Below are 17,164 nucleotides of genomic sequence, written 5' to 3'. Positions count from 1 at the left end.
TAATTATATAATATAGGGAGAAACTTTGTTATAAGAGGTAAAAGTAATAGCCAATTATACTTCTTCCACTTCATTTAAACTCCCACGAGCAACATCGTTGGAGAGAGAAAATAAATAATCAAACGAGAAATTGTATAAGGTTTAGACTAAAATTAGAATTACATATATTATTTACGTATCCACTAGAAATTTTTGTATTTGAAAAAATATGGTATTTATATTATTTTCGTAACTTTACCGTAGCTGCGGTGTACGTTGATTATTTATTTAACTTTGTCATGCAAGCTGGAGGGTAGATGATTGGAAATTATGTTTTAAAGCATACTCAGAGCTTGAGCCACGATTAATCGTGACTTCTACGTGAATAAAATGTGTGATATCTTTTTTTATAGAGGAAGGCGCGGGACATCAATATAATAACGATTGGCAAATGCGGCGGAACACTAGGGCTAATTCCGATTCGTCGGGCTCCGGCGATCCTGATCAGGGTACAGTTATACTTCTATAATTTATACTTATATAGGGAGCCAACTTGAACTAGAAGTTATGCGAAGTGCAAGACAAGCACTGGGCAGGGTTGTGCATTTATTATTATAGTTTATAAAGCAATATTTCATATTTTTTGATCGTGTGGGGAATTTAAGTTAACGCTACGCGTTAGAAAAATGACTTTGGGCTCCAAAGTATTTAAAAAATAACTAGAATGGAGGTAATTTGGGTTTATATAAAAATAAAGTATGAAAAGAAATACAAATACGTTTAGGTGAATATAAAAAAAAATGTTTTATGCTACTTTCCTTTTGTCTGTTCAAATTGGCTCACCCCATACTTACTATATCTATTATTATGTGTGTAGTTTTGTGTCGTGTTTTGTTTACCCTCGTGCACGATGCCAGTCCCCCTCGGGGACGACTTGTACACGATTAGGGAGCATATCGCAGCTGTTCGTCAGAGAGCAACTCATTGTAATATTAATATTTAAATTTGAAGGGACGGAAATGTCTTTATTAGACCTTGAATTGAGATTTATTTTTTTCACAACGCGTCGTATCGCGACAACGGACACGGTTTTTTAGGGACCTCCGCTGTCTGTCTGTCTGCCACAGGGCTCTATCTCCTGAATTATTGTTTAGTACGCATCGATATGCGAGGGAGCCCTAATTATGTGATAGTAGAAGATACAACAAAAGTATTTTACTTCCATTTATGTATTTTTCATCCATTTACCACCTCGGTGAAGTTCGTTGTATAGTGGGATCTTAGTAGAGTTGTATATAAAGAATATGAAGAAACGAGTAGGCATCATGATAACATTTTAGTTTTATTTTTACGCATCTGTTATAGCAGAGAGCGTTTTTATAGTTATCATAACTATTATAAACTTAACAAATTGCACTGTAATGTATTCATGTGTTATAGGTATATCACACTGTTATATATAGCTCTTACTTCAACTACACTTGAATGACAAATATTATGATTTATTAAGTTAAGAATATGTATACAACCTGTTTATATTGTAATTTGACATCTCGACGTTTGTCAGTATTTAGATAATGTTAAAAAAGTGCATTATACGGTGGCACGAAAATAACTTACTCACGTAAGATCGGTAAGTGCGACGGTGAGCCCGAAATTAGTATATTGTTGCATTCGTTCAATGTACTATCCCACGGGTAAGAAGCGTAATCGCATTATAGTTTTGATAGCCAGTACAGCAAAATCTCTTCGAACGTTTGAACTGCCTAACGCTTCAGCCCGCTCGTGCTCAGACACATAAATCAACTCTAAACTTAGAAAATATGACAGTAACGATTATTATACAATACAAGTTCCTTTGTTCGTTGAAAAATTGTATTATTGCAAAGTCTATCGAAGTTTCAATTTCATACCACTTCATAGTACGCTAGCACCTTCTTGCTTTTTTGACCTGATTCTTCGGCTTTCTATTTCATGCATATCACGTTAGGATCGTGGTGCTCATATACACACAAAGATACATAGTTACATACATCGGAACAAAAATCTAAGTTCACAATTACAACGATATTTCAATCATATTAAATTGATCCGAATATACTTAGTTTTAGTTTGCCATTGTTTTGCTCAAAGTTTTCGACGATATCGATTATAATTTTCTGGCTACTTGGCATCGTATCGTCACATATTGCTTCTTTGAGGGTACCTACATTAAAAGGTATAATTGGTATTGCCAGTAACATAGCGTGCATTGTAATCGGTTGCATTCCGTTGCAAATCTCCACCGGCTTCAGTATCCGCGTGACATTTAAACTGCATGATTGTAATCTTGTTACGTTATGTATATTGTAGTAAACTTACGTAACGGAGATCCCACATTGAGGTAACTTTTTATGTAAATTCCGTGTCTTCAAAACAGATGTCTAAAATAATACTTAGGTGCTACAAGACCTCATACATTTTAATTTTTCTGTATCTTAAGATATGACAACATGTCAATCATTGTTGTCAATTCTTTATTTAACAACGAAATCTTACCTATAACAAATAGTTTTAAAACTGAAATTGAACAACTACAAATTAAACGGCAGGTAACCGCAATTGGTAAGCGTATTGAGATCAAATTGTTTATTATTTAGTGTATATTAGTGGGTAACTATTTAATATTATTCCAGACGTGATGAGCGACCGGTGCACCGACGACGACAGTCGGGAAGACCGCTACGATTCCATCGCGCGGGGCATCCGGGATATCCACCTGGACTCCAATGTCGTCGGGACACGGAACACAGGCAAGAGCTATTAACTCCTATTGCTGACTGCTTGGAACTCGAAATACTATTTTATACGTATGTAACCACATGCCACGTATATATAGTCTCTTTTGAAATGAATCGTAAATTACTATAAGAACTATTGAGAGCTTTTTAACTAGTATTAACCCAGTGCTTTGCAATTAAACTATAATCAGGAAATTTCCATTTTTTTAACATAAAGTCACGTCGAAACTAAAGATTAAAAAGAAAATCGATTTACAATCAAGAGAGAAAACGTTACTGAACTGTTTTTGTGTCTATTTATGCTCGTATGTAAAATTTTCAACCGTTAACTTTAAAAAATAACGCACTAACATAAAGTATGGCTATTAAAGAGGATACCGAGGAGCGTTGCCGCGTGGGGATGCTGTACGACTGGCACCTCGACCAGCTGACGCCGTACACCGGCGACGGCGCCACCACCAGCCAACTCGACAACAGCCTATCCGAGGCCTCCGAGGCTGGACTCACGAGCGGTACGTAACACAGTACGAGGGTGAACCCTTTGTGGTTCCACTCCGGCGGCACTACTGCCACACCTATTTTTGTTATAACAGCAGTGTTAGGCGCTGCTGTGTTCCGTTTTGAAGGGCAATTTGAATTTAATTGTGGCAAGGGAGACATACTTTTCCGAGGCGTTCCAGCTTAGTCCTTAGGGGTAGCGGTGCATCTGTGGTCTACCTCCGGTAGGAATATCTAATCCTATCTGGGGTTGATTACAGATGTACATGGGCGGCAGTAGCCACATACCATCAGGTGGACTGCGTGCTCGTCTGCTACTCCTATATTATAAAAAAAAAAAACACGTTGTTGCATCTTAGTCCATAGTGTCATCATCATCAACCCATTACTGTCCCACTGCTGGGCACGGGTCTCCTCTCAAAATGAGAAGGATTAGGCCATAGTCCACCGCACTGGCCAAGTCCGAATTGGTAGACTTCACACACCTTTGAGATTTTTTTGTTTTAAATCTCTCTGATATGCAGGTTTCCTCACGATGTTTTCATAATTAATTTCTAATACACATATTAATTTCTAATACGCATACAATTTTTGAATAATCAGAGGTGCGTGCCTGGGTTTTGAACCTCGGACCCCTTGATCGAGAGGCCGAGTTTCTTAACCACTAGGCTAACTGCTTTTTACTCCATAGTCCATAGTGTATTAAATGCTTAGTGAGTGGAAGTGGTAGAACATCTAGTGGCGGTGATTTCTAATTGAAGGCACCATCGTCAGATCATTGTGTAGTGATGCGATTCATACGAGGATTTCCGTCAGTGACCACTCAAATCAGGTGGATTGCATGCTCCTTCGGAAAAAGCATGACGTGTGTAATTCCCTACGTCACTGGGTTTATAAATAGTTTAGGGATTTTAGGTTATCCACGTATGTAGCAACGCATCCGTATTTAATACCAGGCAAACATATTTTTATAAATATTTATATTTTTTTCCACGGGCGGCAATGATCACTATACCGGGAAAAACACGTTTGCTTGGTGTAGGAGTAGTGTAATTAACGATGCTTAAATACCACCTTAATGAATAAATTCAGGATGCATAAAGTTTGCAATAAGTGAGTGAGTTTGGTTGTTTATTTGTGTGGGTATGTATGTGGCATTTTGTATTAACTCGACTGAAAAGTTCGTGAATAAAATATTACCTATCGTAACGTAGCATCAGTATTCATAAGAATGAACCAATTTTTTTCAATAAAAATATGTTTGCTATTATATTTAAAAGGTGTGGCTATTTAATGAATTATCTGTAATGTTATTATAATGTACTATCATACGTTAGATACAATAAAACATGTGTTTTACATAGTATCGTTTGCGATATCTTCTTCTAATTACCTAAGAGGTACAGCCTTTCATATTTCATGGCTTTAGGGCAGAAATGTTTCACAATTTACTTTGTTATTCCGTTCTTTCACTGTTCATCGGTCGACAGAGCATTTGATATTTTATAAGTATAATGCATAGATACCCGTAAACTGTTAATATTATGCTATTGTAATTTAACTTTTTTTTTAAATACAACTACATCCAAAATTTAAGTATAAGATTATGGCGTTCTAGATATTGTACTTATTTTATGCCTGTTGATTATTCACGTCAGATTATTAACGTTTAGAATTAGGACACTATAAATTGCAAATCTATTTTTTCCGTGTATTATATTATACTTGGATGTTTTTTAAGAAAATTAAAACGTAGTGAAATATTCTTTTATTCTAGAAGAATCTGAGGCTATCGCTGATGAGGTTCGGGCTGTCGAGAATAGAATAGTAGAGACAATCATTACTATGCCAGAGGACGATACCGATATAGGTACATTACACGCCCGGGCGATGCAGTTTGCGGTTGCGGCCTGTGTTCAGCGGCGAATGCGCTTCATAAATAATCTAACAACTTGTTAAACTAACGACTTACCTACATTTTTTTATTAATAATTTGATTGAAAGTTCGAAAGTAACAAACACGTATAGAATTCATCTCCATTCTCTTATCTATCTTTTTGTAAGAATAGAAAAATATCAATCTGGAAATGCGTCTAGTTTAATAAGGAACTACATCTAGTAAAAAGACGGTGAAACTTTAACCTCATTGTCTATTTACTGATTTATCGAAATCACTTTTCCAAGTTAATTGATCTTTATTTTAATATTAATAATATTCATTAAAAATCGTAAAGAGCTAATTCATGTTTTCAATATGTTGTCGTTTCAAATAAAATGTAATTACAAATTGTTTGCAATTCATAATAATGTATATTATCACATGTCTCTATTTCATCTATAGCCCTGTTGTAGTCCATAATAAATGCTGGGCAATCAGAAAATTTTCAGAGTGGGACCTTTTGAAACAGTAACTAATTCAAACTTGTAACAGTGTAAAGAGTGCATAGATGTTATGTTAACTTTTTGTTATTCATATTAAGAATTTTCACATAGAGTCAAAGGAATGCACTCATATGATCATTCTCACACAATATATAACTACCGTGTGGTGGGAAGATTAACATTTACAAGACCTTTTCCTTTTTATGCGTCTAAATCGTAAGTTCGAGAAACATGCTGCTCATCTGCTTGATAATATCCCTCTATCTTTTACGACTTTATCGACATCTCTTGAAAGTGGTTCTCTCGGCCACCACACGGATAATAATTAAAAACATTATAGTTAGTAATACATCAGTTACCATAGTAAACATTAGCCTTATGAAGCGTGTCGCAAACGCAGTCCGCATTAGCAAACCGCATTCTTGAGGGCCTATTTTAACATTATACGCTTTAATTGTGGCATACTTAATTTAATTTGCGTATCGTTTTGGCATATTTTTTTTAGATATCTATGTCACGTTTTTTTGAGTCTAATTTATTCGTGGGAGGCATGTGACATGGGCAGTAGAATAAGTAAATTTTATCACATTATGTTGCAATTTTTTCTACGTGTTATAAGCTTTTTTCGCTGTCGAAACGTTGCTTTGCGCTATAGTTATTTTTTATTGTCGTTGTATTCTTAGGAAGTAGTTACAGAGTTGTGGTAAATATAACACTGTATTATGATTAATAATCGAACCGAAGATAACTTTACGTATTTTACATAAAACACGGCAGACCCTGCCGCGAAAATTCACTGCTTTAATATTTTTTCATACATTATACCGAAAATAGTGCCGGCAGTACTCAGCGAGAGGTCACTAATTAGTAATTAATACACAACCGAGTTGCTTTCAATGTGAGGCTACAAAACGCACAGAAATTTAACTAAATTATTTTTAGTATTTAATTAATTTTCAATTTTTGGATTTATTATTTATTTAGATGTCTGCGCATGATCGTTGTGTTAAGTCTTCTATAATTAATCACTATAATTATAAGATGAAGTATGACGTTGATGGTAAATATATTTCTTTTTCAGTTGCACACGACAAGTTGCGGTTTCATCCACGATGTGGATTCTTAGTCAAGCTTTCGTCCAATTACAGGTAAAAGAAAACACTTTTAATATACTACAATTTAGAAGTAATTAGGTAATCATTTATTATGAAGGATTTATGTATGTAATAAAATCATAAAATAGTATTAACTTTGTATTAATTCTTGACGAAACAAAGGAGTTTCAAGTTATATGTACTTATATGATTACATTGACCAGATGGTTTCCCCCTAGTTAAAAAGAGAAGCACGATATTCAGTACTAGTTGTTACTCAGAACGGCGGAACGTTCGCGGCCGCTGGACGACTACAACAACGGCGTGGTGATGACGCACCGGCCGCTGCGCGACAACGAGCTGTTCGAGATACGCATCGACAAGCTCGTCGACAAGTGGAGCGGCAGTATCGAGGTTACAACACTCATATCTAACTGAAACCTTTTTTGTTTTTTTTTTTTTCTTTTTAATAATAAAGAAGTAGGAGGCGAGCATGCAGTCCACCTGATGGTAAGTGGCTACTGTCGCTCATAGACATCTGTAATCAACCCCAGATAGGATTAGATATTCCTACCTGAGGTCGGCCACAGATGCGCCGCTACCCCTGAGAACTAAGCTGGAACGCCTCGGAAAAGCCTATATCCCTTGCCACAATTAAATTTAAATTGCCCTTCAAAACGGAACACAGCAGCGCCTAACACTGCTGTTATTAGGCAGAAATAGGTGAATGCTAGAATCAGAGTAGTCTAACTGCAGTTTAATGTTTTTTGACCTATCTGTATTTTCGTAATTTAAAAATGATGTAAGTCCGCATAAAACTGCTAGTCCACTCTGAACATAGAAATTAATCGCGTCGCCATAACAAATTGTATGACTACACCTCCTCGCAACAACTTCAGAGCGGACTTTACACTTTTACTTTTCTCCATATTGTAAATCGTTTTTGTAGTTAGGCTGGATCATCCTGATATTATCTATCTAACATGCACGGTACATTTCTCTTAATTAGGGGTGGATGGACAAATCTGACAGTTTAAGGAACAGCTAAAAATGCCGAATGCAGCCAATGGGACGCGTTTGTAAATCAATACTTACATAAAAATGACGACGCGCGCTATTCATAATATATATACATATCTGAGACTTCTTTATATAGTCAAGGGTATGGAAAGTATCACAATCTGCATCGGCAATCAGCATAACGGACCACAACGCATTGTAAAATTTTCGTATATAAGAGAGAAAACCCAGATGATTTATCTATTGCCCAATTCTCCCTTGTAATGATTATCCATATTAGGACCGTCTGATAACAAAATTATAATGTTATAAGATATGGATTATAACGATAAAGTTTACATTCAAAACCAAAATGTGTATTGGGTTGCGAACTATACAAGTTGTGATTCTTCGTTCCTTCATTCGTTTGAACAATCGATATACATACTTTCAACACTCAATGCACACATGCGCTGACTTAACCCCACTTGTTTTCTTATGTTTAAAGGTTGGCTCACATCCGTCGATGATTATAGTAGCTTTTTAGTCCATCGATATGTTAAATTTCCGGTTGCAATTGTCAGAGGAAGCAATTTTATTTTTCGGATGTCAAGGGGGGGTTATTGTGAATCTAAATCTTGTAAAAAGTGTACGGACAATAAGAGTCTCAAATTGAATTATCTACTAAAACGACTATTACTACGAAATTACTACAACAAAAGTTACAAAAGAAAATTTGTTCTAATATTTATCTATTTCCGTTATTAACAAAAAATATAGAACAAATTGACATCCAAAAAATAAAATTGCGTTCTCAAACTTATGCACGCTAATTATCAAAAATTATAACATTTCAATGGAATACTTATGCATTTATAAAGACATGTACACGATCCGCGGTGATTAAGAAACTGCCTCTAGATCGAAGGGTCCGAGGTTCATATCCCAGGCACGCACCTCTGACTTTTCAAAGTTATGTGCATATTAGATATTAATTATCACTTGCTAAACGGTGAAGGAAAACATCCTGAAGAAACTTGCATACCTGAGAGATTTATAAAAAAAATAATCTCAAAGGTATGTGACGTCTACCAATACGCACTTGGCCAGCGCGGTGGACTATGGCCTAATCCTTCTCATTCTGAGAGGAGACCCGTGCCCAGCAGTGGGACAGTAATGGGTTGATGTTGATAGACGATCGACCTTTGACACATTTTCAAATTAAACCATTTTTGACATAGTCAACGTATAATTATTTGTTTTAAAAATGATATTTTTTATTTCCAGATGGGCGTAACTCACCACAATCCAGCGACTATTCGGTACCCGTCAACGATGACTAACATGGAATCGGGCACAATCATGATGTCCGGCTGCAAGGTGCTCCTCAACGGCCAGGGGACCTGCCTGGAGTACGGAAACATGAATCTGGACGAGCTTAGGGTCAGTTTGTTAACATAAACATTAGTGTTATCTTATTATGGCAAACTCTGCTAGTTATAGGAGGTATTGTCCGCTTAAAACTGCTAGTCCACTCTGAATATAGAAATGAATCGCGTCGCCATAGCAAATTGTATTGCTTCAGGGCGGACTAGCAGTTTGGTGAGGAATATACAAGATAAAAAAAATGAATAGATTAAACTGGGACATTTATCTCCAAAATTCATAAAATATTTGACATAAATAATTCTTTATAATACTTATACATCTGTAAAACAACTAGTGAGTGAATTGTTTCCTAGTCCAAGAAATAGTAATAAAATGGTTCTTCTTGGCAGATGGCATTCACCTTGCACAATGTTTATTAGGGATTTTTTGCAGGCTAATATTATTTTCTTCATATGTGGTAGCAATTCATGCACGATGATAAAGATCATTCGAAACTTCCTGTAAAGTTCGGATGGTAAGTGCATATTGTTCAAGGGGCATTTATCTTATATAAAAACTTATACTACGAATATAATGAGCCTCAGTGACTAGGCGCTACCGCAGTTCGTTCATAGGGGCTGCTGATTTGTTTAATTATGTCAAAAGACATATTTTATTAATGCCATACTGCTGGTAGGATAAATTGTACCTATTAAGTAACAACAATTACTTGATTTATTTGATAGAATAATACAATCAATGCATAGGTTATATGCATGTATCATGGTGACAAAATCAAGAAAATACAAAAATTATTCTTCATTATTTAGGTACCTAGCAACAACTTAATGTTAAGGAAATTATAGCTCACCGGACATTACAATTTTTCATCATTTCTAAATACTTTTTTGCTTCGGATTTATTATATAACATTGGCACAGGTCCATTGGAAAGCCAGTGCTAACAACAATAAGGCGAGCTGAATAGCTGCTTTTTTATGTCCTATTGCTGAAAACATATATCTTCTCTCAACTAGAAGAGGCCTGGAATATAAGCTGCCTCGCTGTGTGCAATATGTATTAATGAACAAAGGTACGAGTCAGAGGCTGCGCACACCGGCGGGACAGCATAGCAGATGATTTTTATGAGACAAATATAATTATAACTTAACAACTTGGAAATAAAATTGAAAGTATAATGCAAGGCACGCCTAAAAGTACTGATGTTTTGTTCTCGTGCTGACGACGACCATCACTGAAATTTCAGTTTTATTTTCAAAACATTCATAATTATATTCGTCGATAAAAATCTTCTATCATGCAGCGCCGTCGGTGCGCTTCGTCTTTTAACGGCCTACTTATCCAACCGATGACTAAGTCCCTTCAAAGCACGGAAGCAGTTTGAGATTTAGTCCACCGCGTTCGCACATCCAACTGTCGATCGTCCGAATTTACTTAATTTGATCAAGCAATTGATCATTGTGATCACTCGCCCCGGCATTGTGCACGCACCATTAGATTATTTAAAAGCACCCTTAGGTTACATAACATGATTCATAACTATAGACTATGTCTGCACTGTTACTCTTCCTGCCCTTAACAAGCGTGATATTTACTTTTATCATTAACTTTTGATCACCCAACATATATTATTCAGCTTTTGTTTCGTTCCATTGCAAACCGTCGCATTGCAAACTCGCCATAGTATAGTTACTTGAAACCAATATTGTCCCCTTATAATATGTGAAAAAGTGTGAGGTGTGACGACGTCTATTAATTTATTTTTCCATTATCAATACTATCACATAGCATATATTTATTATATTTACGTTTACTGTATCTCATCTTTGTTACCACAATGCGAAACAATACCATGTTAAAACCAAATTGACAATGGTTCTGTGTACATTAATTTCAGGAGGGCGATCGCGTAGGCGTTGTCCGGAAGATCAACGGTGAGCTCCACTACCTTATCAACGGAGTGGACCAGGGCGTGGCGGCCGAACGCGTACAGACACCCATCTGGGGTGTCATTGATCTATATGGCATGACGGTTAAGGTAAAGGTTTTTTGTTGACTAGGATTCCCACGTTCCTTCAGAAAGTTTTTTTTTATAACATAGGAGTAGCAGACGAGCATGCCAGATCAGTCCACCTGATGTTAAGTGGCTACTGCCGCCCATGGACATCTGTAACGAGCCCCAGGTAGGATTGGATTGGATATTCCTACCCGAGGTCTGCCACAGATGCACCGCTACCCCTGAGGACTAAGCTGAAATACATCAGAAAAGTATCTCTCCCTTACCACACTCTTCAAAACGGAACACAGCACCGCCTAACACTGCTGTTATGTGGCAGAAACAGGTGTGGCGGTGGCGCCGCCGGAGTAGAACCACAAAGGGTTCTATCATTGTACCCGACGATGTGGGTCAGCCACCTAGTTACGTGGAATTTTTACTTACTAAAACCCGCAATGGTGGCTGTCCTCGGCGCTACGTAGCGGACTCCGGGATCCAATGAATCGCAACCGGAGCCCATTGAGCTCAGTTACCTGTTAGGCAATGCTGCCTGCACTCATAGAAGCCTAAATCCTTCTTGCCATGCCATTCCCAAAGACTAACATGGTTGCCACACATATTAGTTTACTGATATCTACTCGCTACCCACAAAACTTCGCACTGGTTTACGTCTGAAATTTGTGTGGGTGGTGATACTTGCCCGGTCATAACCGAGGTGCTCCAACTTAGTCCTCACGGGTAGCAATACATTTGATGCCAACCACAAATCAAATCAAATTTATGTGAAATGCTTAATATACATATTTTATCAATACAATACTATGCATTTTGTCATCACTGACATACAAAATTATTATAAAGTTGCAGTACACAGGTAGGAATTTAATCATGACGGGGTTGATTACAGATGTTTACTGTATTGTACGACCGCAAACTCATTGTGATGGCTGCATACTTAAATCATAGATTAGTAAAGATTTCTCACTCCTAACAAGAAATGGAACTAGTTTTGTGAATTCAAATAATTGTGTAAAAAAGTTTTGCCACATCCCCGCTAAAATGTCCCTAAAATATTTGAAATATTCATTTATTATGTAAATTACGCAGTTTTAGTTATTTATTCGTAAATTTTCTCTAAAATTGTTTTTTATTTGTCAAGAATAAAAAAAAATAACAGACAAATCAGCCCTTTGCTTCATTCAATTTCAAGGCGGCGAAGTATCCTTACTTATCAAAGACTTAAATGGTGAATAAAATTTGTGTACAGGTGACGATTCAGGACGGGTCGGAGGCGGACAACAACTGCAGTGCGAGCGAGCCGCCGCCCGCCGTCGCCGCGGGGACCGACGAGCCCGACACTTGTTAGTTCTCTCCGTACTTCTTATACATTATCAACCCATTACTGTCCCACTGCTGGGCACGGGTCTCCTCTCATAACGAGAAGGATTAGCCCATAGTCCACCGCGCTGGACAAGTGCACTGGCCAATTGGTAGACTTCACGCACCTTTGAGATTTTTTTTTATAAATCTCTCAGGTATGCAGGTCGCCTCGCGATTTTTTCCTTCACCGTTTAGGCGAGTGATAATTAATTTCTAATACGCACATATTTTTGAAAAATTAGAGATGTGTGCCTGAAATTTAAACCTAGGACCCCTAGATCGAGAGGCCGAGTATATTCTTATACACATTTGGTCATAGTACAACTCTTCGTGGTTACACTCTGTATGGACCATCGCTACACCTGTTTCTGTTTTATAACCACTGTTTAAAAGCTTAGGAGGGATTTCATATTGTGACGTGACTGCAACACAACGGTGATACACGCTGCTTGGATGATCCTTCGTAATGGAGGGTCTTCACTTTGTTCCTATAGCTCTTCTTGTTTTTACCTTTTTAAATAAATACAAGCATCTGGAATCCTACTTCAATCTCTATTGATTGAGTTTATAAGTATAAAAAATGTGCATGTAGCAACAGCAACTTTCACTTCCATATTAAAAAAATAATAAAATAAATTTTAAAATACTTATGTTTTATAGTTGCACCGTCACGTACAGTGTAGTAAAAGAGAAATAGGAAAAATGTTAAGTTCCACAGAAATAGTAGGGCATTGATGGTCTATCGGGACTTAAAAAAATATGAGTTGATTATAATCATCGGATAAAATTACAATGATATAAGTGCAAATAACTGAAGAAAATAAGTGGGTATATCTTTGTTCTTAATGTTGCTATAAACTGAATCTTCTGAGTGTTGAGGCAAGAATAGGTAACGTGAATTTACTACCAGAGTCAAACCACTAAGGGTTTAATTGTATTTCAAAAAGTTAAAACTATTGAAAACTATACTCGAATGGTATTAAACCTTATGAAGTATAACTAGTGCATTTAGAAAAGTACACTGACCTGGCAAACGTTGTTTTGCCATATAAATAAAAAAATGTTAAGGGTGAACAACCCTTATCACTTAGACATATGAAAAATAGATAGTAGCCGATTCTCAGACCTACTGAATATGCATATAAAATTTGGTGAAAATCGGTAAAGCCGTTTCGGAGGAGTACGGTAACTAACATTGTGACACGAGAATTTTATATATAAGATGTATTTATATGTATTTTTTAATGTTTCCAGCTGCGGCAAGTTGCTCGAGGCCCCGGATAGACGAGGAGAGCCTTTTATTTCATACGCTGCGTGATTCGCATGTTACTATTATTAACGATGGCAAGACTGCTCATAGGCCTAAGTGAGTACATTATATTATAATTATTAGACGGTAGATCAATAGAGTTCGTTTCAACTGTTGTAATCCATACAATAAAAATACTACCTTTATGGCAAACATAGTCATTTACAGCATTCATAGTTTTATTTCCTTAGCACTTTTTTATACCTCTGATGCATGAAAGTCATTGGTTGTAACCAATGAGCATCAAGTCCACCTGATGGAACGTGGATAAGGGCCCTGAGGGATATCAGACGTTATTAGAGGCCTGTCTGGGGTGGACCACAGATGTGTCTACCCCAGCCAGTGTCCACTCTTGAAGGATTAAATACCTTGTATATATATCTTTCTCCCTGAAGATGTTTCAAATTAAAATAATTGTTATAAGGAAGAACTAGTCGACTCAATAGGCTGTGGTGCCTATTGAGTCGAACCATAAAGGACTCTACCATCTTGCTTTTTAGTTATGCTTAAACTATAATAAATAAGGTGTATAAATTTATCCAATACACGTGACAATCTATTCTATTTTGAATATGTTAGGATTCCTCTAATTAATTGCTGTGGTATCATTGCTACGCCGACTTATTGTTATAACGTGGTATAAGGCAGTCGTGATTTTGGACGTAGGGTGTCGTAAGGCAGATACATGGTAGACTGCATGCTCATTTTTTATTAGAAAAAGAATTATTAAATTGAGTTCAGTCCAGATACAGATTTATATGAATGGATGTCCTCACTGAGAACATTAGCCTATAATTTAACAACCTGAGATTAGATTTCATTACTTTACAACCTACTGAACATGAGCTGTGTAACATAACGTAAAATGTAAAGCGAATTATCTCTGATTACTGCAATGTTACAACTTGTATCATTCCAGGTTGTGCACTGCAATGCTCAGTTCTCCTCACTCATTATTCATCATCATCATCAACCCATCACTGTCCCACTGCTGGGCACGGGTCTACTCTCATAATGAGAAGGATGAGGCCATAGTCCACCGCGCTGGCCAAGTGCTTATTGGTAGATTTCACATACATTTGAGATTTTTTTTTATAAATCTCTCAGGTATACAGGTTTCCTCACGATGTTTTCCTTCACCGTTTAGCAAGTGATAATTAATTTTTAATACGCACATAACTTTGAAAAATCAGATATGCCTGGGATTTAACCTCGGACCCCTCGATCGAGAGGCCGAGTTTCTTCGAGACCACTAGGCTATCACTGCTCTCACTCATTATTGTGATGCTCAAATCCATTAAATTATAGGCAAATGTCCTTGGTGAAGGAGCTCCTTCAGGCATTTGTTTAATAATTATGTTTTACTCAGCTGCGGAGAGTAATGTCATAATCTGTCTCTTTCTTTAGCACGACCTGCAGCCCAAACGGCTTGAGTGATTTTAACATTTTTTTTTATAAGATAGGAGTAGCAGACGAGCAGTCTACCTGATGGTAAGTGGCTACTGCCGCCCACGAACTTCCGTAATCAACCCCACAGAGGATTACATATTTTTACCTGAGATCCCCACAGTTGCGCCGCTACCCGTGAGGACTAAGCTGGAATGCTTCGGATAAATATGTCTCTCTTACCACACCCTTCAAACCAGAACACAGCAGCGATGAACACTGCTGTTATGAGGTAGAAATAGGTGTGACAGTGGTGTCGCTAGAGTCGAACCACAAAAGGGTTCTACCACCTTCAAACAATTATAAGGTGTTGTTGGACTTGGTCTAAATTAAGAGTGACAAGGCTACATTCCTTCTCTATTTATCCTTAGAGTGATCCAATGCAATAATTATTGTTCATAATTATTTTAAGTTGTCTGAACGAGTCGTAGGTATTGACGTTGTTGTTTTGTTTGTTTTCAGTGCGTTCGAATACTTCCATAATGGGGTAGTTACCACCAATCGTACGTTGAGGACGAACGAGTTGTTTCAAGTGCGGCTCGACTTGGTCATACCCAAGTGGGCCGGGAGCGTCGAGATCGGAGTCACGCAGCATCCTTCCAACGATCTCAAGTTCCCCTATCGAGTTAGCAACACCAAGTTAGTATAACTCGTAAATACTTACAATATACTTACGCCCGTATTAATAATAAACGATCTAAAACTAAAAATGTGTAAATGTACATTATGTTGGTGTTCAATAAATAAAATAAAATAAAAATCTATTCAATGTATTGTCTCCCAGAGACTTAACAATGTCTATCTTGTAGAAATCGTCACATTCCAATCTTGGATAGACGAACATTGGATTGATTGATTATTAATGACGGGCATTAATAACACGCAGTGCTAAATCGTGTTTTAACGTATTGTTAACATAGTACTGAGAACGTTTTAGTTAAGTGAAGTGTAATCGTTTCATTATTTGTAAAATAAAAGTAGTAAATGTTATAAAGAAGAAAATTGTCAGAACAATGCCACTTATCATTATCCTGAGAAACAGATGGTGCGGTTTCTTCATTTAGATGTATTTTTATATATCATACTGAAATAGTGTGCCGGAATACTCTACTTAATATTTAACATTCTGCGCGCATAATGTACTCCCTTGTTACATTAGACCTGACACCACTGCCTGGTGTCTCCTAAGTGTTCAAACGAATTTACAATTATTTTCCATTAATTTCAGAACGGGCACTTGGGTGTTAGCCGGAGAAGACGTTATCCAGAACAGTAACGTCATCATTCCGAAGTATGTCAGGAATCTGAGTAGATTAAAGGTGAACGATGTTTATAGTTATAAAATTATGTATTGCTCTTTTGCCTGGTAGTATAGTGCTGCGCTGTGCTTTAGTTGTTTTATTTTGGTTATTTATTATTCACCTGCACTGTACATACATTTGTATTTTCTTGGCTCATTGATTTCGAGGCGACACAACTAGATTACTCAATATTTTCAAAAAAGTTCATCACTCAATTACAAATTGTTTATTATATTTGACTATTATATTATTCACATTCATTTAGTATGAATGTCTATAGTATGATCATGTTAATTTATTAAGAATTAAAAAATCACGGAATTTATTTTATACATGGATGTGCGTTTAAAATTCTATTTATCTATCTATATTGTCTGTTATACTGAATATGCGTTTGCTTTGCAATTTTGTTTATACCATTGCGAATTTCTAAGGACTCATGTTATTGCGAAATAAGCTATAAAAAGCAACGCTATTTTAAGATTTATAACGCTTCGTTTACCGTAGTGTCAGTTAAAAAAATATACATTATTTGCAATTATGGCGATTTATTTCAAATATCAACTGTAATCCACGCAATACTACCTATAAGCGAATGCTTTCATAGTAAGT

At 36.7% G+C, this 17,164-nt stretch overlaps 1 protein-coding gene across 10 annotated transcripts in view; it reads left to right on the top strand.

The window, feature by feature from the left end:
- Neurl4 (neuralized E3 ubiquitin protein ligase 4) overlaps nucleotides 1-17,164 on the top strand; it is a 251,324-nt gene that overhangs the window by 120,420 nt on the left and 113,740 nt on the right. For 9 of the 10 annotated variants that reach the window (XM_073074332.1, XM_073074336.1, XM_073074331.1 and 6 more), the window contains 12 exons: nucleotides 393-488; nucleotides 2,655-2,771; nucleotides 3,131-3,271; nucleotides 5,035-5,127; nucleotides 6,721-6,787; nucleotides 7,015-7,147; nucleotides 9,020-9,175; nucleotides 11,018-11,158; nucleotides 12,384-12,477; nucleotides 13,751-13,862; nucleotides 15,714-15,890; nucleotides 16,480-16,570. In XM_073074332.1, the coding sequence (XP_072930433.1) occupies nucleotides 393-488; nucleotides 2,655-2,771; nucleotides 3,131-3,271; nucleotides 5,035-5,127; nucleotides 6,721-6,787; nucleotides 7,015-7,147; nucleotides 9,020-9,175; nucleotides 11,018-11,158; nucleotides 12,384-12,477; nucleotides 13,751-13,862; nucleotides 15,714-15,890; nucleotides 16,480-16,570 (1,418 nt within the window). The remainder of the gene's footprint in view (nucleotides 1-392; nucleotides 489-2,654; nucleotides 2,772-3,130; nucleotides 3,272-5,034; nucleotides 5,128-6,720; nucleotides 6,788-7,014; nucleotides 7,148-9,019; nucleotides 9,176-11,017; nucleotides 11,159-12,383; nucleotides 12,478-13,750; nucleotides 13,863-15,713; nucleotides 15,891-16,479; nucleotides 16,571-17,164) is intronic. The other variant, XM_073074335.1, reaches the window with a different exon arrangement.

Source organism: Epargyreus clarus, unplaced genomic scaffold, assembly GCF_041222505.1.
Source record: "Epargyreus clarus isolate Ecla_fem2 unplaced genomic scaffold, WU_Ecla_fem_2.2 ptg000007l, whole genome shotgun sequence".
Classification (NCBI taxonomy): domain Eukaryota; kingdom Metazoa; phylum Arthropoda; class Insecta; order Lepidoptera; family Hesperiidae; genus Epargyreus; species Epargyreus clarus.
The sequence above is the reverse complement of the archived record's forward strand: the minus strand, read 5'-3'. Positions and strand labels throughout refer to the sequence as shown.